The 27,126-nt window shown below is 39.1% G+C and overlaps 1 protein-coding gene across 4 annotated transcripts in view; it reads left to right on the forward strand.

Annotated features, from left to right (window-relative positions):
- RPRD2 (regulation of nuclear pre-mRNA domain containing 2) overlaps positions 1 to 27,126 on the forward strand; it is a 90,156-nt gene that overhangs the window by 58,509 nt on the left and 4,521 nt on the right. For 2 of the 4 annotated variants that reach the window (XM_060029282.2, XM_060029288.2), the window contains 7 exons: positions 290 to 416; positions 2,108 to 2,283; positions 12,438 to 12,720; positions 13,968 to 14,228; positions 16,448 to 16,648; positions 20,058 to 21,239; positions 21,380 to 21,606. In XM_060029282.2, the coding sequence (XP_059885265.1) occupies positions 290 to 416; positions 2,108 to 2,283; positions 12,438 to 12,720; positions 13,968 to 14,228; positions 16,448 to 16,648; positions 20,058 to 21,239; positions 21,380 to 21,468 (2,319 nt within the window). In that variant the 3' untranslated portion in view covers positions 21,469 to 21,606. Of the gene's footprint in view, positions 1 to 289; positions 417 to 2,107; positions 2,284 to 12,437; positions 12,721 to 13,967; positions 14,229 to 16,447; positions 16,649 to 20,057; positions 27,052 to 27,126 lie in introns of those variants that run through there. The other 2 variants (XM_060029252.1, XM_060029263.1) reach the window with 2 other exon arrangements.

The following is a 27,126-nucleotide window of genomic DNA, read 5'->3' on the forward strand; positions in this document are numbered from 1 at the left end:
AGAAGATATAAGTGGACCTTTGTCTGTTTCAATCTTAACTCTGTATCCATAAATTAGCATAAATTAGCTTTGAATAAATAAGGAAAAGTTTCTTTTAAAGTATGTAACTGAAAATATGGTTTTGACATGAGAATTGATGTTGATATTTGATATCCCTGATTATGAGGAAATATGAAGGGTTTTTGCCTCTCGTGACTTTGTTAGGTTTTATTCATGTTTTACTTCAGTGTGGAAAGGTAGAATAAGTGGATGATTTCATAAATTAAATATGACCCTGGTCTGTGTTCAGTCTCAGGCCCTCATTGAAGAGCTGTTGCTGTACAAGCGCTCAGAAGATCAGATAGAATTGAAAGAAAAACAGCTGTCAACTATGAGGGTGGATGTGTGCAGCACAGAAACTCTCAAATGCTTAAAAGGTAATACCTACATCCCTTTAAATAGAATAAGTCGGATTTTCTTTCTAGATATGTCATCTTCAAGTGATCAGACTGACTTCTTGCATAAAGACCTCACATTATAGAGAATAGTTGTGGTACCTCTTTCCCAGGTGGTGATTTCATGCATGTCAATTTCATAAGTAAATTCCTAGCCTTCAAATTGTACACCTTAAACAATGTTATATGCCAATTATATCTCAATAAAGCTGGAGAAGAAGTAAATTTTTAAAAAATTTTTTAAATAGTAAATTCTGTCCTTTTCCCCACTTCTAGTCCTTTCTTGATGTATTGGATTATGATAGGGGTATTTCACACGAGTGATTAACTGGTTTGGCTGTGCTCTTCAATAAGGTCACTGTAGGGAATTCCCTGGTGGTCCAGTGGTTAGGATGTGGCACTTTCACTGCTCTGGGCCTGGGTTCGATCCCTGGTCAGGGAACTAAGATCCTGCAAGCCACATGGTGCAGCCAAAACAATAATAAATAAATAAGGTCACTGTAATGCCTCATAAAATCTAGTGACTTGCTCTCTTTTCCTTACATTGTAGATTATAAATAATAATCATTAATTTATTAGAATGTAAATCTCATGAAAGTAGAAATTATCCTTATTTGTTCTTGCTGTATCCTAGTGCCTAGAGCAATACCTGGCACATAATAGGCATTCGATAACTATTTTTGAAATAATGAGTAAATGACTACCAGCTATTTGTTTTGGCACCTATTTTGTTCTTGTACCATGCTTTAAATTTAACATATGTTATCTAATTTAGTCCTCACAACAACTCAGAAGCATGTTAAAAACCTCTGTTTTGGACATGAGAAATCTGAGGCTTCATAAGGAGATAAGAAGCTTGCCCAAGTTACACAGCTGATAAAATGCAAAGCCTAAATTTATATCCACACCTAAGGACATATTCCAACATCACTGGGAAAAAAGTACTTAGGAGAGTAAGAAACAGTTTACAATGTCATACAGTGTTACTATTGTTGAAAAAGAATTCATGGTACTCTTCTAATATCAAATTACCAGAGATCTTCAGATAGGAAAGAATAATCTTTAAGCCTGATACACAAAGAAGTCACTTTATCTTTATTTTTCTTTTTTTTTTCTTTTTTTTTTTTGCGGTACGCGGGCCTCTCACTGTTGTGGCCTCTCCCGTTGCGGAGCACAGGCTCCGGACGCGCAGGCCTAGCGGCCATGGCTCACGGGCCCAGCCGCTCCGCGGCATGTGGGATCTTCCCGGACCGGGGCACAAACCCGTGTGCCCTGCATCGGCAGGTGGACTCTCAACCACTGCACCACCAGGGAAGCCCTGTCTTTACTTTTCTGAACCTCTGTTTTTTCATCTAAGAGATATATCTTATTATAGTCTATAGTATAAAAGTTAATGGTATAAGTGTACAGAATTGAGCCTCGTTCCATTATTCCTAAGTAGCAGTGTGACATCAAATTTGTGAATAAAAGCAGTCAACAAACTTTCATTTAGTTGAACTTTCTTTCTTTACCTTAATTACAAGTGTCTTCATCATGCACTCTTGCTTCACTACAGCAGGATCACACAAACCATTTAAATAATCTGTTTGGGATTTTTGTGATTTAGAGAAGCTTCTTTAAGGTGTAACTATGAGACTAAGAATATTACAGAATACTTCCTCTTGTTATTTTAGATAAGACAGGTGGGAAGAAATTCTCCAAAGAATTTGAAGAGGCAAGTGCCAAGCTGGAGGAATTTGTGAATGGACTAGATAAGCAGGTGAAAAATGGGCCCTCACTAACAGAAGCACTTGAAAATGCTGGAATTTTCTATGAAGCACAGTACAAAGAAGTAAAAGTGGTGGCCAATGTAAGTAATGATTAAAGCTGTCTTACATCAATTGCTTACCATATATCTGTGACTGTTTATATGTGTTATCTAACTCTATTAGGATAAGTATTATTATCTCTAGTTCACAGATGAAGAAGTTACTTTTATTTTTATAAATTTATTTATAAATTTATTTATTTTTTGGCTGTGTTGGGTCTTCGTTGCTGTGCGCGGACTCTCTCTAGTTGCGGCTAGCGGGGGCTACTCTTCGTTGCAATGCGGGGGCTTCTCATTGCAGTGGCTTCTCTTGTTGCGGAGCACGGGCTCTAGGCGTGTGGGCTTCAGTAGTTGCAGCACATGGGCTCAGTAGTTGTGGCACACGGGCTTAGTTGCTCCGCAGCATATGGGATCTTCCGAGGCCAGGGCTTGAACCCCTGTCTCCTGCATTGACAGGAGGATTCTTAACCACTGCGCTACCAGGGAAGTCCCAAAGAAGTTACTTTTGAAGAGGGTTAGTAACCTTGTACAAGGTAGTATTATAGCTAGCAAGTGAAGGTGTCTGAATTAAGACCTCGGTCTTTTTGATGCTAAAGCTCGTGAATACCCTGACCGTTAAGCTTTGCTAAAGCCTCATGTCTTAGTGTTTCAGTGGGAGTGTGCCAAGTTACTGTTACAGGATATAAAATTGGGCAGAAGTATGTATATATATATTTTTAAACCCAGGATACTAGATGGAAACATTGTTTCTGAATTTCATCAACTCAATTAAGGAACCTCTTTCTCCCCACCTCAACTGGAAGAGGGGTTGATAATTCGACATTTGTCTAATGGCCCCTGAAAGAAACTGTTTTGTACTTTATTTTAATTTTTTTTTAGTTTTAATCACTATATATGGTTATAAAAGTATATAATACTTTAAGTACTTTTTTTTTTTGGCTGCACCACTCAGTTTGTGGGATCTTGGCTACACCACCCAGTTTGTGGGATCTTAACTCCCGAACCAGGGATTGAACCTGCGCCCTCGTCAGTGAAAGCAGGGAGTCCTAACCACTGGACCTGTAGGGAATTCCCAGTATATAGTACTTTTTTTCTTTTTAATAAATTTATTTATTTATTTTTGGCTGTATTGGGTCTTCATTGCTGCGCATGGGCTTTCTCTAGTTGAGGCAAGCGGAGGCTACTCTTCGTTGCAGCGTGTGGGCTTCTCACTGCGGTGGCTTCTCGTGCAGCATGGGCTCTGGGTGCACGGGCTTCAGTAGTTGTGGCGCACAGGCTTAGTTGCTCTGCGGCATGTGGGATCTTCCGGGACCAGGGCTCAAACCTGTGTCCCCTGCATTGGCAGATGGATTCTTAACCACTGCACCACCAGGGAAGTCCCCAAGGTATTCACACTTTTAATTTCTGATTTCAACTCCACTACTCACTCCACTTTTTTATACTCATCATTTCCTTGAACAAAACTTCTCAGGGATTCTGCAAGACAGGTCAGCTCCTTTCCCAGGTATAACTCCCTTTCTGCATACTCCTAACCTCATTTTTCTCTACCCTGCCTCATTACTTCTTACTCTTACAAAACCTTTTCCTTGTTACTGGTTTATACCTTTGTGTTCCTTTACTGTTCATTTTATAGGAGTCCCAGGAGGGAGAGACACTGAACAGGAGTGATTAGTTTACCATTTTTACTCAAAAGACCATTTTATAATTTTTGAGAAGTGAACCATCGTTACTTATTTATGAAATTATATAAAATCATTTGGTCTGCTTTGGAGGATCCTTAGCAAATGGCTGGGAGAAGTTTGTTCAGCAAGTATTCATTGAGCACACATAATTGCAATTCTGTGTAATAAATGCTATAATGAAGGTGACTATAGGATGCTAAGAGAACAGATTGAATAGGTACTTTAGCTAATTTGGGAGTGGGAATGGAGGATATGGAGAAATTTTTTCCCAAAGGAGCTAAACTCTAAAGTTGCAGTAATTAGCTAAATGAAAGACCATATTCTCTGAAGAGCATTTTCAAAGCATGGGAATGAAAGAGAGCATGGCAAAATTGGTGGACCTGAAAGTAGTTTCTTATAGCTAGGCATTTATGAGGAAGTGATAAATAAAACTGGAGAGGGAGTCAAGAACATGGTCCTGAAAGGCCTATATTTATTCTAAGGTCTTTGAATTTTACCCTGAAAGCAGTGGAAGGCAGTTGTAGGATTTTAATTTTGCCGATGATGTGATCAAGTCTGCATTTTGGAATCAAGATAGCAGAATGGAGAATAGGAGACTATTAAAGGTAGGGAGACAAGTTAGTAGGTTATTGAAATAATCCAGGTTGACTTTTGTGGAAACAGTTAAACCTTAAAGCAATATTCTCAAAAAGATTTTGACCACAGTCCATATGAAAGAAAGATTTTACATGGAAACTAAGAACCATACACACGTGCACATATACAGCAAAAGTTTCACAAAATAAAACTTACTCTTGTTATATGCAGTACACTGGGAGATATTCTTTCTTCTATATTATTTCATTTCCTATACTTTTTCTGATTTTTTAAGATGAATATTTAGATAATTGATTTTCAGCTTTTTAAAACTATGTATATTTAACACAGTAAAACTTCCCTCTAAGCTGCATCTCACAAGTTTTTTGTTTGTTTGGTTTTGGCCGTGCCAGGTCTTAGTTGTGGCATGCAGGATCTTCGTTGTGGTATGCGGGATCTTTTAGTTGCGGCATGCACGAGCTTTAGTTGCGGCATGCAAACTCTTAGTTGAGGCATGTGGGATCTAGTTCCCTGATCAGGGATTGAACCCGGGCCCCCTGCATTGGGAGCTCGGAGTCTAAGCCACTGGACCACCAGGGAAGTCCCACATCTCACAGGTTTTTATACTTAAATGTGTCTTTTACAAACAGCATATAGTTGGATCTTGGTTTTGTTTTATGCTTATTGTTTTTTAATCAAATCTGACACTCTTAACTTATTGCCTTAAATTAAATTATCTTAATTTAATATTACTATCTTAATATTGTTATAATAAAACCTTAAATTAATATTCTGTTACTTCATGTATAATGTAAGAACCTTAACAGTAGTAGGATTCCCTTCCCCCAGGTCTTTCTGCTATTGTTAACTATTTTACTTATGTATATTTTATGTAGTGTAATTTTTATTATTTTTCTTAAACAGTGAGTAGACTTTTAAAGAAATTAATTTATATTTACTATTTCTAGTGCTTTTCATTCCTTTTTGCAGATCCATGTTTCCCTCTGGGATCATTTTCCTTCAGCCTAAAGTCTTTAACATTTCTTATAGTGCAGGACTGTTGGTGATGAATTTCTCAGTTTTTGTTTATCTTAAAATGTCTTTATTTTACCTTCATTTTTGAGAAGTGTTTTCACTGGATAAAGAATTATATAAGTTGGCAGTTTTTTTCTTTCGTTACCTGAAAATGTTTCCTTACCTGTCATCCCTTGAGAAGTCAGCTGTGCCTAGATTTCTTCTTTGTGCTTATCCTGCTACAAAGGGATAAAAAGGGTTCACTGACCTTTTTGGATCTGTGGTTTGATATTGTTCATCAGTTTTAGAACCTATTCGACAATTATCTTTTAAAATATTCCTTCTTTTTCATTCACTCTCTTTTCCTTCTGGGACTCCAGTTATACGTCCCATGTGTTCTTAGATTTCTGTCTGTTCTGTTCATTCTTTTTTCTCTCTGGACTTATTTTTGGCTACTTTATATTTACTTGTCTTCAAATATTCTTTGTTCTACTAAGCCCAGTCTGCTGTATTTTTCAGTTCTAGAATTTTCATTTCGTTCTTTCTTAGAGCTCCTTTTCTTTGTTGAGATTTCCCATCTATTCATCCGTTCTTCATCTTTTCCTAAAAATTCTTTAACGTAGTATTTGTAATCACTGTCTTAAAGGCCTTATATGTTAATTCCAGTATCTGGGTCATTTCTAGGTGTACTCCTATTGACTGTTTTTTCTGTGATGTGTGTGTGTGTGTGTGTGTGTGTGTGTGCGCGTGTGTGTGTGTGTGTGTGCGCGTGTGTGTGTGTGTACTTTAATCATACCTATATATGCTATCTGTTTGCTTGTCTAAGAATTTATTTTATAGGAGACCTTCTGGGTGATACTTGTGGAAACTGTGAATTGTATCATTTTACCTTTAAAAAGTGTTGAGGTTTTTTTCTGGCAATCAGTTAAATTATCAGTGGATCACTGTGATGTGAAGGCTTGGTTTTAGGTTTGTTTGGACATAACCCTTAGTCCTGGGACATGATCCTTACTCCTAATCAATGGCCTTTGTGGGGTTTTAATAGGAAGTGAAGGTGTTTACTAAGCCTCTCTAAATTGACAGTGCATAAACTCTAAACTCTTTGCCTGGCACTGGGCAGCTGCTGAAATCACTGCTTAGGTCTTTAACTTCATAGCTTCCTTGGAGATAGCATCAAAGGAACTATTTCCACCATTCAGATTTATATGTTTATATGTTTTTATTGTTATATATTTTAATTATACACATACATATTCTATAGTTGTTTTATGTAGTCAGTATTTATTTAGTGTTATTAGCCTTTTTATTTTACTGCATTTGATTTGCTATTAATATTTTTATCTTTGGTTTCAGTAGTTATACAGTGATGTGCCTAGGTGTAGTGTTCTTCGTATTCATCTGGTTTAGGGTGTGCAGAACTTTTTGAGTCCGTGGTGTATTAATTTACTAGGGCTGCTATAACAAAGTACCTGAGAGTGGGTAGCTGAAACTACATTAATTTATTGTCTCATACTGTAAGGCTGTAAGTCCAAAATCAAGGTGTTATTAGCAGGGTTGATTCTTTCTGAGGGCTGTGAGGGAAGATTCTGTTCCTGGCTTCTCCTGTTTAACTTGTAGGTGGCTGTTTCTTCCCTATGTCTCTTCACATTGCCTTCCCTCTGTTTCCAAATTTTCACTTTTTTGTTAAGGATACCAGTCATATTGGATTAGGGCCCATCCTAATGACCTTGTTTTAACTTGATTACCTCTGTAAAAACTCTGTCTCCAAATAAGGTCACATTCTGAGGTATACAGTTAGGACTGTCAGTGTATGATTTGAGGGGCACAATTCAACCCATAATGAGTAGCTTAATGTTTCTTATAAATTTTGGGATGTTTTCTTGCCAAGTATTGTTTCTATTCCATTATATCTCTTCTCCTCCTGGAGCTCTATTAATTTGTATACTAGATCTCATCAGTGTTCCAAATGTCTTTTTATGTTAGTTTCTGTATTTTCTATCCTTTTCTCCTCGGTGCTTCCCTTCTAGATATTTTCTATTAACCAGTCTTCTGATTCATTAATTTTCTCTTCTGCTGAATCTTATCTATTGTTTAACCCATCAGTTAATTTAGTTGGCTTATTTTTCAGTTCTAGAATTGCCATTTGATTTTTCTTCAGAAATAATTCAATTTTTCTGGTAAAATTCTGTCAGTCTATTTTCATTTTTTCCTCTCTCATTTTTTTTCAGTCTTCTTTGTTTTATTTTGTAACACTCTCAAACTTAAAGAAATAACTTAAGTATATTATGAAGACCTTTTTGTGGGGGGGAGTCATTTGAAAATAAGTATAACTGATTCACTTTGCTGTACAGCAAAAACAAACACAACATTGTAAAGCAGCTATACTCCAATAAAAATTAATTAAAAAAAGAATGAAGATAAGTAAATATATACATAAATAAAAATAAACACACACCCCCCAAAAAAAGAAAAAAAAGTTGCTGACACCCCATTACCCACAAATATTTTCATGAGTATTTTCCTCCAAGACAATTATTTTCTCCTTCATAACCATAAGGTGTAGCTGTTTAATCATGAAATTAATTGATACATTTCATGCATTATTATCTAATCCTCAGCCCCTATTCAAATTGACCACTTTTTATAACAAAAGCTCCTGTCCAGAATCAGAGGTTTCATTTATTGCATTTCCATTTTCCATTGATCTGGAACAGTTCCTCAGTCTTTTCTTTAATTTTCGTGACCTAAATATGTTTGGAGATTACAAGTCAAATAGTTTGTCCAGTGTCCCCCAATTTGGATTTATATGATGTTTCTTTTTGATCAGATTGAGGTTATATATCTTTAGTAGGAATATCACAGAAGTGATTGTGTTCTTCTCATTTCATCCTTTCAGTTAGCACACAAGTTTGATTTGTCTTACTACCTGTAACATTCCCTTTCGTATCTTACTAGTGTGGCATCTTCCCAGCTTGTCCACTGAAAAGTTTTCACTTGGTCATTGCTGTGGGTTGAATTGTGTACCCCAGAAGATAATGTTGAAGCCCTAACTCTCTGGTACACGTGAAAATGACCTTACTTGGAAATAGGGTCTTTACAGATGTACTTAAATTAAGATGAGGTCATTAGGATGAGCCTTAATCCAATATAACTGGTGTCCTTGTAAGAAGACGGAAATTTGGATACAGATGCACACAGGAATAATATCATGTGACAACCAAGACAGATATTGTAGTGATGCATCTGCAAGCCAAGGAATTCCAAGGGTTGATGGCCACCACCAGAAGCTAGGAAAAGGCAGGGAAGGATTCTGCTCAGTTGTAGAGGGATCATAGCCCTGCTCACACTTTGATTTTGGACTTTTAGCCTCCAGAATTATGAGACAATAAATTTCTGTTGTTTTAAGCCACTCAGTAATAAAGTACCACAACACTAGGAAACCATACACTAATTAATAAGTGTCTTGTGGGGAGGTGTTTTGAAACTATGCAAATATTTTGTTCCTCTTCAAAGTTTCAGTTTATTCATTTATTTATATCACTATGGACTCAGTCGTATTTAGTCAGTGTTCTAATTCATTACTAACTACTGATTCATTGCAAAATAATTATTTTGATGCTCAAATTGTCCCAGTGGGAGCTCCTTTCAAGCCGCTTTCTGTGTTCTTTTGACATATCCCCATCATTTTTTGAGCGTTTCCAGGTTCATCTTGCACTTTTCTGTCCAGCCCGGGAATCAGTCATTTCTCCAAAGAGCCTTGGTTCCTTTTAGTGAAAAACCATATTTTGAAACCAAGATCTGAGTACTAGGTGTACTTATTACTATTGGGATATCACTGCTTCCAGACCATATCAGTGTACAGAGGTAGGAAATATGTGTGTGTGTGTGTGTGTGTGTGTGTGTGTATTTAACCTGTATACACACATTTACATCTATATATATTTCTGTATCTGTCTATATATGTCAGAAACCATGAGTTCACACTATTATCTCCAGTCCCAGTCTAACACTACAAGGTTCATTCGAGTTTTCTCCGTTTCCACATTTATAATTGCTTTTTCTAAAAATGTAAAATCTTGCTCCCCTTATCTTCAACATAATCACTTATTTGATCATTGCCCATGTGTATAGCCAGTTTTCCAGCACTTCCATCCCTCCCAGCCATCTCTGTTGGCTTTCTTTTTATCTAACTTAGGCTTCAACATCCCATGCAATGCCTTCCTCCCATACAGTCATTTTCCTCACCCTATTTTGGCTCCGTTACCTAACCTAGGCGACCAAGGCTTCCCTTCAACTCTTGCTAACGAATTTTGGACTGAATTGTTCAAGATGGGATTTTCTATATTTTCTTGAACGTATAAATCATAGCTATTTGGGTTTTGCTAGGTAATTCCAATGTTGGCTATACTTGTTTTGAGTCTGTTCATAGTGTCTGTCTTTTCTTTCATCTCTTGGCATGCTTGCTAATTTTTTATTGAATACTGAACATTGTATATGAAAATACTTCTGGAGTCTCAGTGATTTCTCTTCCTGCAGAAAGGATTCACCCTTTCCTTTGCTAGGCAGATATTGTGAGAGCTTATCATATATATGTTTTAAAATTTATTTATTTTTTATGTATTTATTTTGGCTGCGTTGGGTCTTCATTGCTGTGCACAGCTTTCTCTAGTTGCAGTAGGCGGGGGCTACTCTTCACTGCGGTGCACGGGCTTCTCATTGCAGTGGCTTCTCTTGTTGCAGAGCACAGGCTCTAGGCACACAGGCTTCAGTAGTTGTGGCACGCAGGCTCAGTAGTTGTGGCACATGGACTTCGTTGCTCCATGGCATGTGGGATCTTCCCAGACCAGGGATCGAACCCGTGTCCCTTGCATTGGCAGGCGGATTCTTAACCACTGTGCCACCAGGGAAGTCCAAGAGCTAATCATATTAATCAAATCTGAAACTGAACTGACTTCAGGCTGAATTGCAGTTTGGGCAAACTTTTGATTTTCTGTGGTTCATCCAGCTTCTAAGTCACAGATTTTTTCCCACTGAGAGCCTACGACATCACTAGGGCCCCTCCATCGTTGTGTGATTTGAATGCTAATCCTTGTCTCTTCTGCACCATGAGTCTATGTTTAACTCCGCTTTGCTTTTCAGAATTTTTCTGCTTGACTTCTTTAATTCCCTCTTAAGCAAGCTTCATAATTCAGCAAATATCTTTTTTTAATTGGAGTATAGTTGATTTACAGTGTTCTGTTAATTTCAGGTGTACAGCATAGTGATTCAGTTATACATATGTTTGTTCTTTTTCAGATTATTTTCCCCTGTAGGTTATTACAGAATATTGAGTAAAGTTCCCTGTGCTATACAGTAGGTCCTTGTTGGTTATCTATCAGCAAACATCTTGAAGGAAAAGCAATAGCATATTGTTGAGCCAGTTCTGTCCTTCCTCTTTCATCAAAATTTTGTCCTTTCTAATTTTCTCTAATTTATCTCTACAGGTCAGCAAGACTTTTAAAAGTTCTCCTTTTTTCTTTATATTATTTAGTAGTAACCCTCTGCCTTTTCCTTTTGCCTGAATTCTCAAATTCTTGCCTAACTCCCCAAAATCAGCAGGACCCTGAGAGAAAAAGCAGCTGCAGAATGTCAGCTTGACTCTCCTCATGGTTTCCCCCTGCTATAGAATTTGCCACTTGGGTTTTTGTTGCCTTAGCACTCTACAGTACATTCAAATATGTGTGTGTGCACGTGCGTGCGTGCGTGTGAGTGTGTATAGATATGTATGTGTATATATCTGGCTTTTCTAGTTGTTCTTGATGGGAGCATTTGCTGTGCTACAAACTACTCAATTATGAAACAAAATCTCAATTCTAGCATATTATTTTCCGTTCCACTCCATTTTTAAAATAATGCTTCTTGTGCAGCCAACCAAAATGATGCCACAATCTAATGTTCCAAGACCCTTAACAAAAAAAAGAAAAAGACACACAGCTTCAAGACACTGGCAATTAAGATAATCAGATGAATAGGATTTAAGCCAGATGATCAAGGTTAACAACAACAGTGGTACATTGTATTGATTGTATGTACCCTTGATATGATGTGATGACAATCACACTTTACCTCTGTGGTCTTCCTCCCCAAAACCTATAACCCCAGTCTAATCATGAGAAAAACATTAGACAAACCTCAGTGAAGAGACAGTCTACAAAATACCTGACCAGTACTCTTCAAAACTGTCAAGTTCATCAAAAACAAGGAAAGTCTAACAAACCGTCACAAACAAGAGAAGCCTAGGGGATGTGACTACTAAATTATGGGATCCTGGAATGGAAAAAGAACATCAGATAAAAACTGAGGAAATACACATAAAGTATGGGCTTTAGTTAATAATAATTATCAAAATTGGTTTATTAATTGTGACAAATGTATCATGCTAATGTTAGGTGTTAATAATAGGGAAAATTGGATGTGGGTTATATGGGAACTCTATTTTATCTTCACAGTAATTTTGTACACCTAAAACTTTTTAAATAAACAGTTTCTTTTTAAAAAAAAATCAATAGTATTTAACCTCTCAGGCTATGCTTTATTTATTGATTTGATTTTTGTCTTCTTAGTCATTGCTGTATCTCCAGTACCTAGAAGAGTGGCCAGCACATTTAGGCTCTTGATAAATATTGGTTGCTTGGAGAGATACAGTGGAGCAAGGGAGGATGAATTGCAGATAACTTCTAAGTCTCTAACTTGGGCAGCTGTGGATGGTAATATTGACTTAGGGGATATAAAAAGCAGAGATTGGAAACTACTCCATGCTTGACAGATGATATTTTCTTGTTTTATACCAGTGATATAGTTAATAATAATGAAGAAATCTGATCAAGTCAAAATGGTAGCTTCTTGGTTACTTCTCAGAGGAGTAAACTCTTCTTTTTCTTTTAGGCATATAAAACCTTCGCTAATCGAGTGAACAATTTAAAGAAAAAGCTGGATCAATTGAAGTCAACCCTTCCTGATCCTGAGGAATCACCAGTCCCTTCCCCAAGCATGGATGCTCCCTCCCCAACTGGCTCTGAGTCTCCTTTTCAAGGAATGGGAGGTGAGGAATCCCAGTCACCAACCATGGAGAGTGAGAAATCTGCCACACCTGAGCCTGCAACAGATAATCGTGATGTGGAAGACATGGAACTCTCAGATGTGGAAGATGATGGGTCAAAAATCATTGGTATGTCCTATATGATTAGTAGACAACTTGCTCCTTATCTGTTTTGCCTTCCCCACCAATAAATCTATCACAGGCAGGTATTAAAAGATGGTTTAATCCTCATAAAATTAGAACACCAAGGTAGTAGTATTGTCTGTAGAGCAGTGGTTCAGGATTTGGTATGCCACGTACGTTGAGAATCATTGCTTAAGATCTGTGCTGTTCAGGGAATTCCCTGGTGGTCCAGTGGTTAGGAGTCCGTGCTTCCGCTGCCAGGGACCCAAGATCCTGCAAGCGACGTGGTGTAGCAAAAACAAAAACAAAACAAAATACACACTGGATTCTAGGAACTTGGTGCTTTGAAAAAGAGTGAAAATATCTCAATAATTGTTTATATTTATAACTTATTAAAATGAAAATATTTGGGCTATATTGAGATAAGTAAAATATATAATTAAAATTTTACCTGTTTTTCTTTTTTTGATATGGTTACTAGAAAATTTAAACTTACATATGTGGCTTGAATTACATTTCTTTTGAACAGCACTGCTCTAAAGGGAGGGCCACTTATGCTGGAATTCCTTATTCTCTGTCACTCTTGATCTTCAAGATTCCAAAGCCACATTTTGTTAACCACACTTTCAGAATTAACCTGGATTGGTGAACTGTTTCTCTGACATCCCCAGCTTTTATAATTATTCTTATTAGGCAGTTTGACTTAGGTTGAATTTAATGAACTATCCACATAGTGCATTGCCTTTAAAGTATTAAGAGGAAAGTATTGCAGAGGCATCAAGAGTTAAAACATTGCATTAGTGCCTGATTGCACCCCCAGTAGACCAATTTCAGGAGGCCAAAGGATAATACATTAACATATGTACAGAGTTTCTGTTTCTTAGAAAGCTCTCAGGTTAATAATGGCAAAGAAAAGACAGGACAATTTATGACATAAATATTACTGAAAGACAGAACACAAATGTGTACCAAATAATAACATGCTTCCAGAAATGTACAAATTTAATATACAGATACTAAGAAGATGTAAAGAAATCATTAAATGTAAGATAAAAGATGCATTTGGGGAATTCATTTTAAGCAGCTATTAAAGGTGGGAAGGTTCATAAATGATAAAGAGCATGACTTTTTAAAAAAATCATGAATGATTTTTCTGTAAAGCATAGTACTTTTTAGGAAATATTGGGACATGTTGGAAGGAGAGTCTGGAAAGTAGTAAGATGCAATACTATCTCTTTTCTGTTTTTAAACAGTAGAAGACAGGAAGGAAAAACCTGTGGAGAAGTCAGCTGTATCCACTGCTGTACCTACAAAGCCAACAGAAAGTATCTCAAAGGCCTCTTCATGCACTCCAGTGCCTGTGACCATGACAGCAACCCCACCTCTTCCAAAGCCTGTGAATACTTCTCTTCTCTCCCCTACTCCAGCACTGGCTTTGCCAAACCTGGCTAATGTGGATCTGGCAAAGATCAGTTCCATCCTTAGCAGCCTGACATCAGTCATGAAAAATACTGGTAAGTAGCCCTAGTAAAGAAGATAAAAGGCTTATTTCCACCTTTCTAATTGAACCATCAGTCTGGGTTTTGTTTTTTTTTTTTAATTAAAAGTAACTTTTTAATTAAAAAATAAAAATAGGGATTTCCCTGGCGGTCCAGTGGGTAAGACTCCACGCTCCCAGTGCAGGGGGCCTGTGTTCCATCCCTGGTCGGGGAGCTAGATCCCACATGCATGCCGCAGCTAAGACCCAGTGCAGCCATAATTAATAAATAAATACATACATACATACATACCGCTACGTGGTCATCATAGAAAAATTAGAAGATAAGTTAAAAGAATAAAATATCCATAATTCTGCCATCCCAAAGGAAACCACTTGTGTTTAACCTTACAAGTGTGCGTGTATGTGTGTGTGTGTGTGTGTGTGTGTGTGTGTGTGTGTTTTGGGAAATAAAATGTTAGTAATAATTTTTCTTTCAGTAATTGAAGCATATTGCGTATACAGTCGGTCCTCCATATTCACCGGTTCTGCATCTGCAGGTTCCACATCCAAGGATTCAACCAACCATGGATTGAAAATATTTGGGGGAAAACTTTTTTCAGAAAGTTCCAAAAAGCAAAACTTGAACTTGTCATGCCCCAGCAACTATCTATATAGCATTTACATTGTATTTACAACTATTTATATTGTATTATGTATTATGAGTAATCTAGAGATGATTTAAAGTATATGGAAGGACGGGGACTTCCCTGGCGTTCCAGTGGTTAGGTCTCGGTGCTTTGACTGCCATGGCCCAGGTTTAATCCCTGATCAGGGAACAAAGATCCAGCAAGCCATGTGGCATGGCAAACAAACAAACAAAAATAAATAAAGTATATGGAAGGATGTGCATAGGTTATATGCAAGTACTATACCATTTTATAAGGGACTTGAGCATCCACAGATTTTGTTATATTCAGGAGTCCTGAAACCAACCCCCCATGGGTACCGAGGGACAACTGTACTCTTTTGAAAGCAACTACTTAAAATTTAACTACATATCATGGATGTTTTTGTAAGTCATTAAACATTCAGCTATATCATTTAATAGCATTCAATAATTTATGTAAGCCTTTATTATCAGAACATCTAGTGTGTTTCCAGTTTTTCGCTGTTATAAAGAATACTGTAATGAACAACCTTGATGCTAAAATTTTATGCACAACCCTTCTTAAAAGGGTTGATAAGTATATGGGACTTTTTTTAATGGAAGATTTAATGAAGATAAATAAAGTAGAGCTCCTCTACATGCTTATCACTCATCTTCAACACTGTAAACACATGGCCAATCTTGTTTCTGCTATGCCCTATCCAATCCTGATTATTTTGAAGAAAATCCCAATTATTTCATTTCTTCATAAATAACTAAGTATTTCTAAAAGATAAAGACTCCAAAAAATTCAGCATGTAAGTCTTTCAGCATTCAGCATTTAAGTCTTTTCATGTTATAACTAAAATGATCTCCAAAAAACGTACTATTTTATGTACCAAGTATATGAAAGTTCCCATTGTTCCTCAACCTCTCCAACCTGTTTTGTTTTATACTTTGTCAAATTCAGTCTTAAAAAAATTGTTCGTTTGCATTCCTTTGATTAAAGATGTGGTTAAAATTTCTTTCATATGCTTATCATTTTTTTGTGTGAAATACCTGTCTATATTTTTGATTGTTAAAAAAATCAAAAATCATTTCTTCTTTATATACCATTTTTCCTATGTTAAGAATCAACCCAGTATTTTAAAATGTAAACATGTAAAGATTGCTTATATAACCCTCATTTTAAAGTCCATTTCAAAAGGAAATAACTTACTTATCACATAGAATTATGCAGTGGCCCAGTCTGATCATAATTAGCCAGCAATATCTGTTGAGCACTTAGAGGAGTCTGAGGTGTAGGTTCCATTTGGTAGAGAAAAAAGAAATAGGTTCTCTGGTCTCTATTGGGACTCTGAAAAGTAGTAAATACATATGAAAAAAAAAAACTTAATACTTATCTAATTTAACAGTGTTCCAAGTAGATAGGAGCAAGTCTTAATCTAATTTTCAGATTTTCTCTTTGTACAAGATGGACAATTTGTGGATCATTCCCAGAAGAATTCCTATTGAACATACCATACTCAATTAAGTGACTGGAAAGTATCATGAATTTATAGGTCATTTTGAATTTCATTTTCTTGAGTTAATCTTTCTGCCACCAGGGGTCAGTCCTGCATCAAGACCTTCTCCAGGAACTCCTGCAAGTCCCAGCAACCTCACCAGTGGTCTGAAAACACCTGCACCTGCCACGACAACATCTCATAACCCTCTAGCAAATATCCTCTCGAAGGTGGAGATCACCCCAGAGAGCATTCTGTCTGCTCTTTCCAAAACCCAGACACAGTCAGCCCCTGCACTGCAAGGTAAACTGACATGCGCTAGAGGGACTTGAATCGTGAATGTTTGTCTCTGGCTTAATCCTGGATTCCATTTCTGAGGAATCCAAAGCTATGAAATGTATAATTCAGAATAATTCATTATTCTCTTTATCATGTACAAACTGACATTTATAGAATTCTGAAATGTCAAAGCTGAAAGAGACTTTAAATGTCCTCTAGTCCGATACTCTCCTCAGGTGAGGAAATTAACACTCAGTGAGGTGATGTGACCTGCTTAAGATCACACATCTGTCTGTTCAGTGAAGAGCTGAGACTAAAAGCCAGATTTCTTGACTGGAGTCCAGTATTCTTTTACTTAAACCATGTATCCCAACCTCTTAGTATAAGTTAGTACATGTTGAGTTCTACACATTTTAATGTTAACTGAAGCTAAAGACAGTAAGAAAGATCAATCTGTCAGAACTCTTATGAGACATGATTATCTCTTTTTTTATGTCCTAATGTTTTATAGAGGCCTCTATAGATATCATACCTTTTTTTATTTTCTGCCTAGCTATTATCGCTACCTTATTTGAACCTGTCTCTTCACCTTTGCTAATTATCTTGTTTTGTGCTAAAACCATCTGCTTCTAACATTTTTTCATAAAGCTTACCTTGCTCTTTGTTCTCAGACCCTCCAGATACCAACCTCAGTATAATTATGCAGTGAATTACAGCTTCAATATAGTGACTTACTCTTTATCAGTAGTTCTCAACCAGGAGCCTCCAGGGGACATTTGGCAATGTCTGAAGACGTTTTTGTTTGTCACAGCTGGGGTCGGGGTCGGGGTGCTATACCTCTAGTGGGTGGAAGCCAGGGATGCTGCTTAACCCTACAATGCATAGGACAGTCCCAACAACAAGGAAGTATCCCGCCCAAATGTCAGTGGTGCTGAGATCCTGCTTTATATGAATAGAGAGCAGCAGTACAGGTATCTGTTAATTTTCTTATTTCCTAAACTGTTCTGTAAGTGTATCCGCCAGGCACTGTATTATAGTGAGCTTTGTCTTACCATGTAAGAGAATTTTGTTACACATAACTAAATACTGTGAAATAGTAATCCACAGCTCTACATATTGGAACCCGCAAAGGAATTAATGATGATGCTACAGTGCATCTCATACTACTGATTTCAGGGATAATTAGTTTGAGAGATTGGCATGTTTATATGATTTCTACTTTCCACTCCTTCTTCTATCACCATCCTGTAGTTACAGTAAAAATTTTGAACTCGTATTTTAACTTCTTATACAGATATAATACTTAGATCTTAAAGAAGAAGCCTTTTTTTTCAGCAGATTGTAACAATAATATCATGTGGACCTTCTCATCAGGCAAAATTTGAACAGAACTAGGTGTGTTATGACAAAATGAAAAGTGGGAATCTCAGGAAACAAGCTTTGTGGAATAACAGGGCAGTTTATCACCTTTCAGTTCCTTATGGAAAGTGGAATTCTCCTAGCCTTTTATTTTTATTTTATTTTATTTTATTTATTTATTTATTTTTGCGGTACACGGGCCTCTCACTGTTATGACCTCTCCCGTTGCGGAGCACAGGCTCCGGACGCACAGGCTCAGCGGCCATGGCTCACGGGCCGGGGCACGAACCCGTGTCCCCTGCATCGGCAGGCGGACTCTCAACCACTGCGCCACCAGGGAAGCCCCTCTCCTAGCCTTTTAAAAGAACTGTGTCCGGCAACTTAAATAGATACATTTCTTCAAAGACCATAAAGGAAATCTCTTAGAACTTTGCTCTGAATCACCCACAGCCCTTATTGACTGATTTCAGCACAAAAGAATGACTTCAGTAGGCAGAGGCCGTAGACTATGGTTTAAGATTGAAGAAAATTAATATTTAGCGGTAAGAGATTATTTCACCTATTACCAGAAATCTGAGTAGTATCTTTGTTAAGAAGATGGTCTTCTGAAGAATTTTATTTCACAACAGCTGAAAGATAATACTGAAATATCTTTTTAAAATCATGATATTATCATATCTCACTTTCTAGTGCTTGAAGACTTCTGGTTTTGGTAAGAGCAGTTACTACTAAGAATTAAATCAAACTGTTAGGAAGGGGAAAATTATATAGCCAGGGACCTTTTTGGAAATGAAACATGGATTTTTTTTTCAGGAGGATAATAACTGAAATAATATTTCAATTATTTGGATATTATCAAACACTGGATAGTAATAAAAGCCATGCATCATTATTTAGAAGTTGATGGGATTTGAAAATGTCACAAGGATGGAGCAACCTTAAAATTCTTAAGACCTTAAATCTCTTAGCAAATAAGGATAAAAATTGATATTTTGAAGAAACATTAATTGAAGTATCATATGAAATATTATTTTCTTTCACATATCGTTATGAAGGAACAGTTTTAATGTATGACTGAAAGCTGTAAATTCAGGTGAAGTATACATAAACTTTTCATTTGTGATCAGAAATTGAGGAGATTTTCCAAAATGTGATTGAATATAAAGGACCTTCTGTTATCTCTTTATCAAGTATTTTTCCAAGCATTTTTCTGCAAGAGCAGTTCGCTTTGGTGAACTTTAGTCTTCTTTGCCCCAAAGAATTCTTTCTCAGTGCTTCTGAGAAAGTTTTGTCTGTCAGTGAGTGGGGGTGAATCTCATCAGTGTCAGCCTGAATAATCCTTGAATTTTCCAAGCTATAAGAAGGGGATTGTATGTTTTCTTGTGAAAGAATCAGTGCCCCAATGGTCTAGCTGTATAAGCTTTGTGGTGTATGTTTGTATATTTATTATTGCTACATTTTACAACTAAAATTTTTACAACCAAAGCGCTGTTTCCCCAAAGATAACACCAGTGTGGCAAGAGATCCTCCTTGAAAAAAGCATCCCAGTTCAAATAAATTCCTGCAATTTGCATATTGCTATCTCTCTCCTGAGAATAACAGTGTAGGTTAACTTGTTAGAGACAGTTGTGGAGGTTGGAAAGGAAGGATAGGGCAGAATATCTATTCGCATTTAGAGAAACAGTTCCACAGACCAAACATTAAGAAATACTGGCTTAAAGTGTTACTTTAAAAGTAATTTTGCAACTTTCTTTTCCTGCTTTGTCTTGTTTAAACTGTGAATGATTCTGACACTAAAATCTCCCCCATCCTGTTGCCTTTTATTTTGCCATGTTGGACTTGTTTCATGACTACTAGAAACATTTCAGTAATTTGCTCTTCTTATATTGATAAATAGGTCCAATGTTTTCTATGACATTTAGCCATTACTTGTTTGGTCTGGATTCCCTTTGATCTCATATTTTAATGTCTATCTGGTTCCCACTGGAATGAATAAGAATATCCAATTAGCCTACATTGTTTTCATTGGAAGGTAGGGAGTTCTTTTTAACTCCTCTAATCTTTGTTTCTACAGGCCTGTCATCTTTACTTCAGAGTGTTACTGGGAACCCAGTTCCATCCAGCGAAGCTGCATCCCAGAGCACTTCGGCTTCCCCTGCCAACACCACAGTCTCTAGCATAAAAGGAAGAAATCTGCCCTCCAATACCCAATCCTTTATTCCGAAAAGCTTCAGCTATTCCCCTAATTCATCAACTTCTGAAGTCTCTTCAACTTCAGCCAGCAAGGCCTCAATTGGGCAAAGCCCAGGGCTCCCCAGCTCTACTTTCAAGCTACCATCCAACACTCTGGGGTTTACAGGTACCCACAATACTAGCCCTGCTGCCCCACCTACTGAAGTTGCCATGTGCCAATCTTCAGAGATCTCCAAGCCAAAGCTGGAGTCAGAGTCCACCTCCCCAAGCCTGGAAATGAAGATCCACAACTTCTTAAAAGGTAATCCTGGTTTCAGTGGCTTAAACTTAAACATCCCAATCCTGAGCAGTTTGGGGTCCAGTGCCCCAGCAGAAAGCCATCCCTCAGACTTCCAGCGTGGCCCTACTAGCACATCAATCGACAACATTGATGGAACCCCTGTGCGGGATGAACGGAGTGGGACACCCACCCAGGATGAGATGATGGACAAGCCCACATCCAGCAGTGTAGATACCATGTCCCTGCTTTCTAAGATCATTAGCCCTGGTTCCTCAACACCCAGCAGTACAAGATCACCACCCCCTGGGAGAGAGGAAAGCTACCCTCGAGAGCTCTCCAATTCTGTATCTACATATCGACCCTTTGGCCTGGGCAGTGAATCACCCTATAAGCAGCCTTCTGATGGAATGGAGAGACCATCTTCCCTGATGGACTCTTCACAGGAGAAATTCTATCCAGATACTTCTTTCCAGGAAGATGAAGATTACCGAGATTTTGAGTATTCAGGGCCTCCACCCTCTGCCATGATGAACCTAGAGAAGAAACCAGCCAAATCTATCCTGAAATCAAGCAAGCTTTCTGATACCACCGAGTACCAGCCCATCTTGTCCAGTTACAGCCACAGGGGCCAAGAATTTGGGGTAAAGTCTGCCTTCCCTCCATCTGTGAGGGCCCTCCTGGACTCTAGTGAGAACTGTGACCGTCTCTCGTCTTCCCCTGGGCTTTTTGGTGCCTTCAGCATAAGAGGGAATGAACCTGGGCCTGACCGGTCACCATCACCGAGTAAGAATGATTCATTTTTCACCCCTGACTCCAACCACAATAACTTGTCTCAGTCTACCACTGGGCATCTCAGTTTGCCACAGAAGCAGTACCCAGACTCTCCTCACCCAGTTCCACATCGTTCCCTTTTCTCTCCGCAGAATACCCTTGCTGCTCCCACGGGCCACCCACCCACGTCAGGCGTGGAGAAAGTCCTGGCCTCCACCATTTCCACCACATCGACGATTGAGTTTAAGAATATGCTTAAAAATGCCTCAAGAAAGCCCTCAGATGATAAACATTTTGGCCAGGCCCCCAGCAAGGGCACTTCAAGTGATGGTGTCAGTCTCTCAAACCTCTCCCAGCCCAGCTTGACAGCCAGTGATCAGCAGCAGCAAGAAGAGCACTACCGCATAGAGACCCGAGTCTCCTCCTCCTGCTTAGACTTGCCTGATAGTACGGAAGAAAAGGGGGCCCCTATAGAGACCTTGGGTTATCATAATGCATCCAATAGGAGGATGTCAGGGGAGCCAATACAGACTGTAGAGTCCATCCGAGTTCCTGGGAAGGGAAATAGAGGACATGGGCGTGAGGCTTCAAGGGTGGGTTGGTTTGATCTGAGCACCTCAGGCAGCTCTTTTGACAATGGCCCCTCAAGTGCCTCTGAGTTGGCATCCCTTGGGGGTGGGGGCAGCGGAGGCCTCACTGGTTTTAAAACAGCACCATACAAAGAACGAGCACCCCAATTTCAGGAAAGTGTCGGCAGCTTTCGTTCCAACAGTTTCAACTCAACATTTGAGCATCATCTCCCCCCGTCCCCATTGGAACATGGGACACCCTTCCAGAGAGAGCCAGTGGGGCCATCATCTGCCCCACCTGCTCCTCCTAAGGATCATGGTGGTATCTTCTCTCGAGATGCACCCACTCATCTACCCTCTGTGGATCTTTCGAACCCCTTCACAAAGGAGGCAGCCCTGGCCCATGCTGCCCCACCTCCTCCTGGAGAGCACAGCGGAGTTCCTTTCCCCACCCCACCCCCTCCTCCGCCCCCTGGGGAACATAGCAGCAGTGGCGGGAGTGGCGTCCCTTTCTCCACTCCTCCTCCTCCTCCGCCTCCTGTTGACCACTCTGGGGTTGTACCCTTCCCGACCCCACCACTGGCAGAGCACGGAGTGGCGGGGGCTGTGGCAGTATTTCCCAAGGACCATAGTTCCCTCCTTCAGGGGACCCTGGCTGATCATTTTGGGGTGCTCCCAGGACCCAGGGACCATGGGGGCCCCACCCAACGGGACCTCAACGGCCCTGGCCTTAGCCGTGTACGCGAGAGCCTGAGCCTACCCTCCCTTTCTCTGGAGCACTTGGGCCCAGCCCATGGAGGAGGAGGTGGGGGAGGCAGCAGCAACAGCAGCGGCCCCCCCTTGGGTCCCTCACACAGAGACGCCATCAGCCGGAGTGGTATGATCTTGCGGAGTCCCCGGCCAGACTTCCGGCCTAGGGAACCTTTTCTCAGCAGAGACCCTTTTCACAGTTTAAAGAGACCCAGGCCACCTTTCGCTAGGGGCCCTCCGTTCTTTGCACCAAAACGCCCATTCTTCCCTCCCAGGTACTGATGGAAACTAAGGGAAAGGCATTTTGAACAGTCTAGAGAGAATTGGAAGTAGGAGTTTGGTTTATTATTGTTGTTTTTGTTTGTTTTCCCTCCTTTGATTTATTTTTTCTTTTTTTTATTATGACAGAGGACCTCCCTTCCAAATTAAAAAGTCCCATGTGCATATGCCCACATTTCACTATTCCATCCAGTCCTGCCTCTCACTGCACTTACACCCACCTTCTCCAACTTGTTTGTATTTTAAGGGGGTGGGGGGCAAAGAAACACAACCAAAGCCACTTCATTTGGCTGGGGGTTTGAGGGGTGGGGAGGAAAACAGCTCGTATCTTACCCCATCTATGGAAGAGTATTATTACATTTGAAATAAAACTTCCATCAGTACAGATAATAACATGTGCAATGTTGGGATGTTATTTTGGGCTTGGCATGTCAAAAGTAGTCAGTGGAAGGATTCCTGTCCCCTTCTCTCTGCAGCTCCGTTACTGCTGTAACCAGTGTGGCTCTCTTCCCTGTATGCTCTGTGGCCTGCTGACAGCCAGGAGATGTTGCAGGGGAGAAATGTGGGAGACCTGGGACCTGTCAAGTTGTTTTGTTCTGCTTTGTTTTGTTTTTAAAGGCATGTTGCAGTTGAGTTCTTTACCTCTCTCCTAAAATCTAAAGCTTCTTTTTTTTTTCTTCTTTTTTTTCCTCTTCTAAAGTACTATCAGGCAGTAACTTTGAGGAGATACGGACCTCATTTTATCCTAGTAAAAAATTTTCCTCTTTATACTTGGAGTGAAAGAAAGGGGGCTGGATATAATTTAAAGTTTAAAATAAGGAGTAGCTACAATATAGAGCGCTAGAGAAAGGAACTGTTAAATGGTGTGTTGTGACCTGCCCATCTGTCATAAACAAGGAAACATTTCTGAGGTAGTTTCACACATCTTGCACCAAGTTCTTGCTTCCTGCTTTTCTTTCTTGACTTTTTCCTCCCTCAGTTTTCATTTCTGCTTTAGCCAGAGAGAAAGTCACTACAGTTGACAATTGATATGAAGGTGTAACTGAAATGTTATCAAATATTATCCCTGTATTTTTTAATAAGTACGCATTTTTACCATGGTGCCTCCCTAACGTAACTGACATTTATTGGTAGTTTTCAGCAAAAGTTAACTACAAGGGAAAGGGAAATATTTGTCTTTATCTTTCTTTTCCCCTTGACCTAGTCCTGTATTCACCCCTCTTCTTGGTATTTTGAAGGAGGAAGTTCAGTAGCATCTTTCTTTATATTATACCTCTTTAGATCTGTCTTAGTGACAAGTGGATATTATTATATGTATCTTTACAGAGAAACAGGAGGACCCGATAAATTCAAATTTACCCCACTCTACAGATAGCAGCCTGTCACATTTCAAGGCTCAATCCTTAACCTCACCTCCCACTCTCAATAGAAAATAATGTTTCTGCCCTTAGTCATTTTCCACGAGAAAGGAATGCTTTTCTTGTCCCTGAACTGAAAGGCTTCTTATTTGTATTTCTACAACTAGTACTGGGAAAAAGACAATCACTGCATTCTGAGTGTTTATATCTAGGGACACTGAAAGGCAAATGTTGCTTTACTACTCTTTTTTATTTAGTGTCTTACCCCAAGGTACACACTGGTCATCTCCAGCCAGATGAGTAAAAGAAAAGGAAATTCTAGCAAGTTTCATATTTTCTTCCAAGTTAGTATAGGAGTAACTGTAGGAAGTATGGGGATTGCCCTGGATTCCTCCAGCGAAATATTAAAGATGGGAGAGAGTGGGCAGTGTAGTGACAGAAGATGATTATTTGTCTCAAAAGAAACTTGCTTTTCAGATAAAGAGCGTTTCAGATAAAGAGCAGCTTAAACCAGGTGTGCATCATAGTTTGGGAGTTTTTGTGTAATTTATTCCATATTATTTATTTGGGCTCGTCATGTTTTCTTTGGTTAGGATCCTGCAAGTCATTCATCTTCCTAATGCGTTTCTGGTTTTAAGCCAACTGTTCTTTCTTTCTTTGACCTTCTCAAGCCTCTCTGCCCTGTAGCTTCCCCCCCCCCACCCCCTGCAAAAATGCATGATACCACGACCTTGTAAGTGGGGTGGGGTATATAGTGTAGCAAAGCAAAGAAACAGTACAGTTATATTGAGTCCTAAGACATTTGTTTAGAGAAAAGTATAAGAGAGTGTGAGGGTGGGGGTGGGGGGAGGGAAAGGGAGAGTTCTCTCTGACTCGAAACTGGGATAGGATTTTTCTTCCTTTGCAGAAAAGTGGGATGTTTTTTTATTCTAGAATAAAAGAATGTGAATTCTTTTTGCTGCTCTCGTTTAAGCTAAAAGTAGTGTTTACTTGAAAAGGCTCTCTGACCATTTGATTTTATCAGAAAATGCGGGGTGGTCAGGACAGTGGCTTCCTGAATGTTGGGGCAGGGCTATTGTCCTCAAAAGCATGATAGCTAATCCATGAAAGAAGGACCTTGTTGTACAGTTTAAAAGATGGACTTTTAAGGGTTGGTTTTTTTGTGGAGTGTTTTTTTTTTTTTTTTAAGCCACAGAATCCTCAGTGCATTTGTTTCAAGATGGAAGTGAGGATTTGTATGTGACTTGTCAGCTGTTGTTAACTTTAAGGAAATCTGTCTACAGCAGTAAATGAAGACAACAATGTATATATGTGATATAGTGAAACAAAAAAGACAATTCTGGTATTCATAACATGAAACAAAGGGGTTTTATTCTTTCTTTGTCTGTGATTTAAAACTCCGTGCCCATGCTCTGACTTTTGTATTTCAACCTGAGTTTAAAAAATAAACAAGATTTTTTTAAAGAAAGCATAGCATAGTGTATCTTGGCAAGGACATGATTCATATGCAAGCAGAATATGTGAAGTTGTTACTAACGTCCTTGGTGCTCACTGTAAAATCACAGACAGAGAATCAGTGGGTGGGGGTCATGAATACACTGGTACCACTTAAAACACAGTGATACAGTATCAGAAATTGAGTCCTTGAGTATTTTGTAAGAGTTTACTCTTCAGTCAGCTTAGATGAAACCTGTCTCCCTGCTCCCCTCTGCCCTCCCAAAAGTTGAGAATAAACAGAATTTGGTTTGTTTCCAGGGAGGGTAAAATGATAAGAGAATAGGCCTTTTATCCTTTCCGATCCCAGGAGTACAATGTTTGTGATATATATGGTACAGCAAACCTATCTAGATAATGTGAATATGCTAAACTTCTAATCGCAAAATATTCACTATCAATCCTGAAGTTACTGGTTCATGCAGAATTAAGCTTCAGCTGTTATTGTTTTGAAGCCGCTGTAAATGACTGCTTTTTCCCCCTTTTTCTTCCCCTCCTCCCCCTCCCCCCTTTTTTCGAATGGGCTGGGGTGCCTGTTAAGATTAAAATTAGATATGTTGGATTGATATTCTCACGTGTTCAGTGTGGAAAACAAAACAAGTACATGCTTTAGAGGCAACAACAATGAAATCCTTTTGAAATGTGTATTAATATCATTTAATAAAATAACTAGTTCTAAAGGTTTGACATTTTTCTTTGAGATCTGGGGCTTTGACCAAGGGCCCCTGGCTTCTCTGGTGAGTGCCAATAGGAGGGAACTTCTCCAGGAGTTGAAACCGCTGCTTTGTGGAACAGGCCTATGGTTGGAAAGACCTAAATTTTCTCCAGCAAAGACCCTCCATGACTGTCCAGGGCTGAAGGTGAAACCAGCTACAGAATGCAGGAAGAAAAGCCTGGATATATCTCTGAAGATACAATTGTATTAGCTTTTTGGTCTAAGAGTGCATGGAGGGTAGAGGGGCTGGTGTATGTGCCTGCACGGTTCTAAGGCAAACACAGATGCCACAGACCACCCATCTCATCCCTTCCTTGTGACCACTTGCCCTTCCCTCTCTTCCAGCCATTCCTCTTTTTTTTTTTTTTTAAATCTCTTTGCCCCCAAAATTGTTTTTGTTTCCTGTTTAATAAAGTATGGTTTCCTTTGTTGTGTGGTTGACTTTTCCCCTCTCGCACTGATCTTGTCCAGCTGTCGTCCCCTTTGACTTCTGCATTCAGTGTCACTGAAGGCAGTCTGAGCCTCTTGAGAGATCTTTATGGCCTTGTGGTTTTCTCTTTGATCCTTTATGAAATTCAATTTTGAAAGGGATGATGGGTGGGGTGAGATCAAGATGTTCAGGGAATGGTTGGTAATGAAGTGGGTATACTGTATGGATGGTAACTTGTGTTATGTCTTCAAAAAGTTGTACAGTCGTGAGCGAAGAAGCATTTTTAAAGCAAACATAAAATTGG

The sequence above is a fragment of the Delphinus delphis genome, chromosome 1 (genome assembly GCF_949987515.2).
Source record: "Delphinus delphis chromosome 1, mDelDel1.2, whole genome shotgun sequence".
Classification (NCBI taxonomy): domain Eukaryota; kingdom Metazoa; phylum Chordata; class Mammalia; order Artiodactyla; family Delphinidae; genus Delphinus; species Delphinus delphis.